Source organism: Etheostoma spectabile, chromosome 2 (assembly GCF_008692095.1).
Source record: "Etheostoma spectabile isolate EspeVRDwgs_2016 chromosome 2, UIUC_Espe_1.0, whole genome shotgun sequence".
NCBI classification, from domain to species: domain Eukaryota; kingdom Metazoa; phylum Chordata; class Actinopteri; order Perciformes; family Percidae; genus Etheostoma; species Etheostoma spectabile.
Window position 1 is genome coordinate 24,120,744 of NC_045734.1, and position 1,655 is coordinate 24,122,398.

The window sequence follows — 1,655 nt, forward strand, 5'->3', positions numbered from 1 at the left end:
TATATATATATATATATATATAAATATACACACACACACACACACATTATATGCAAACACCAAATCCTCATTTAAAGATCCTCTCGGTACAGAGCTTTTTATTGTCTAGTATGTATTGGTATTACTGTCTGCATGTGCGTATATACATATATTTGTATCAGCAGATTAGGGAATATAATCAAAGTTATTCTCATATGTCTACTAGAGTCGAGTGGATTTCCTTCAGCTGATGATTGACTCCCAGAAAAACAACGACCTCAGTAAAGTGGAACAGGATAAAGGTGACACACGCATACACAGCCACATACATTATTTAGACACACATAAAACCACAACTCAAGCTATTCTAAATCACATCTTCTGTCTATCTCCCCAGGTTTAACCGATCATGAGATCCTTTCTCAAGCAATGATTTTTCTTTTTGCTGGCTATGAAACAAGCAGCAGCTCTCTCTCTTTCCTGGCTCACAATCTGGCCACAAACCCTCATGCCATGAAACTGCTGCAGGAGGAGGTCGACTCCACCTTCCCTGATAAGGTGCGTTGGGGAGAGGATAATGTTTAAGTAGCAGGAAGGTCTCAAAATAATTCATTTTAAGTTGCTTTCATTGTTTTATTGGCCACTTGAGTGCAAAGGAACTCTAATATATTGTCCCCCTCTTGAAGTTGTTACTGCTAACATGCTTATTTCTACATCCAGCATGCACAGAGCAACATAAACAGTCATCAGGGGTTGTGTTTCTGCCCAACTGATGAATTGAAGTCAGATGTACACTTTTCTTTTAGCCGTGGTTTGATTTCCACAAACTCTTGAGAAAAGTATCTGGGTAATCTACTAGTTTAAAGCTAGAAGTTAGAAATTACACTTCCTTGTGCTGCACATAAGTGAACTGGATAGGTTTGAGTGACTCTATGCGTAGTTTGGCAGAGACGTTTACCTTACCATACCTTTAACTCTGGAGAAGCATAATTCCATTACATTGTTTGTAAACTTTGAATTAAATGAGGCTAAATAAAGCCCTGTAGAGCTTAGAGTTAGGTGATAACTCTCTGGGTGTGTTATTGGGACTGGCTCCTTTCACATTGTTAAAAATACAGTTTGACAATTTTGAAAACATATTCTTTAAAAGTTTCTTGCAGAGTGTTAAATGAGAAGTTCAATGCCATGAGAGTGGGATCAGTCTTTTGATCTAAACCTAGAAAAACCTCAGTACCTCTGTCAACCATCAGTGAATCTCTTCAGCGCTTGTTGTAGCTCCTAACTTTGCCTGATATAACAAGTGGTGGCCTTGTCATGTACTGTATATGTGTGTCTATGTGTTTGGTTAGGGTCCTGTTGAATACCAGGCTCTGATGCAGATGGAATATCTAGACTGCGTCATCAACGAGTCTCTCCGATTGTACCCCATTGCCCCACGCATTGAGCGTGTAGCCAAGGCGACTGTGGAGATAAATGGCCTTGTGATTCCAAAAGGTATGGTTGTTATTGTACCCACATGGCCCCTGCACCGGGACCCTGACCTGTGGTCTGAGCCGGAGAATTTCAAACCTGAGAGGTATGGAGAAGAGTTATACGTTTAGGTTTACCAAAACAGCCACAGAAAGAACCTGAATTTCTGTTATTGATACAATATTGTGTGTGTGTGTGTGTGTGTG

General features: G+C 40.1%; 1 protein-coding gene across 1 annotated transcript in view; it reads left to right on the plus strand.

Moving 5' to 3' along the window:
• The window catches only part of LOC116704014 (cytochrome P450 3A40), a 5,630-nt gene that overhangs the window by 3,166 nt on the left and 809 nt on the right, over positions 1 to 1,655 (plus strand). The window contains exons 9-11 of the mRNA XM_032539193.1: positions 206 to 281; positions 377 to 537; positions 1,329 to 1,555. Of these exons, the coding sequence (XP_032395084.1) occupies positions 206 to 281; positions 377 to 537; positions 1,329 to 1,555 (464 nt within the window). The remainder of the gene's footprint in view (positions 1 to 205; positions 282 to 376; positions 538 to 1,328; positions 1,556 to 1,655) is intronic.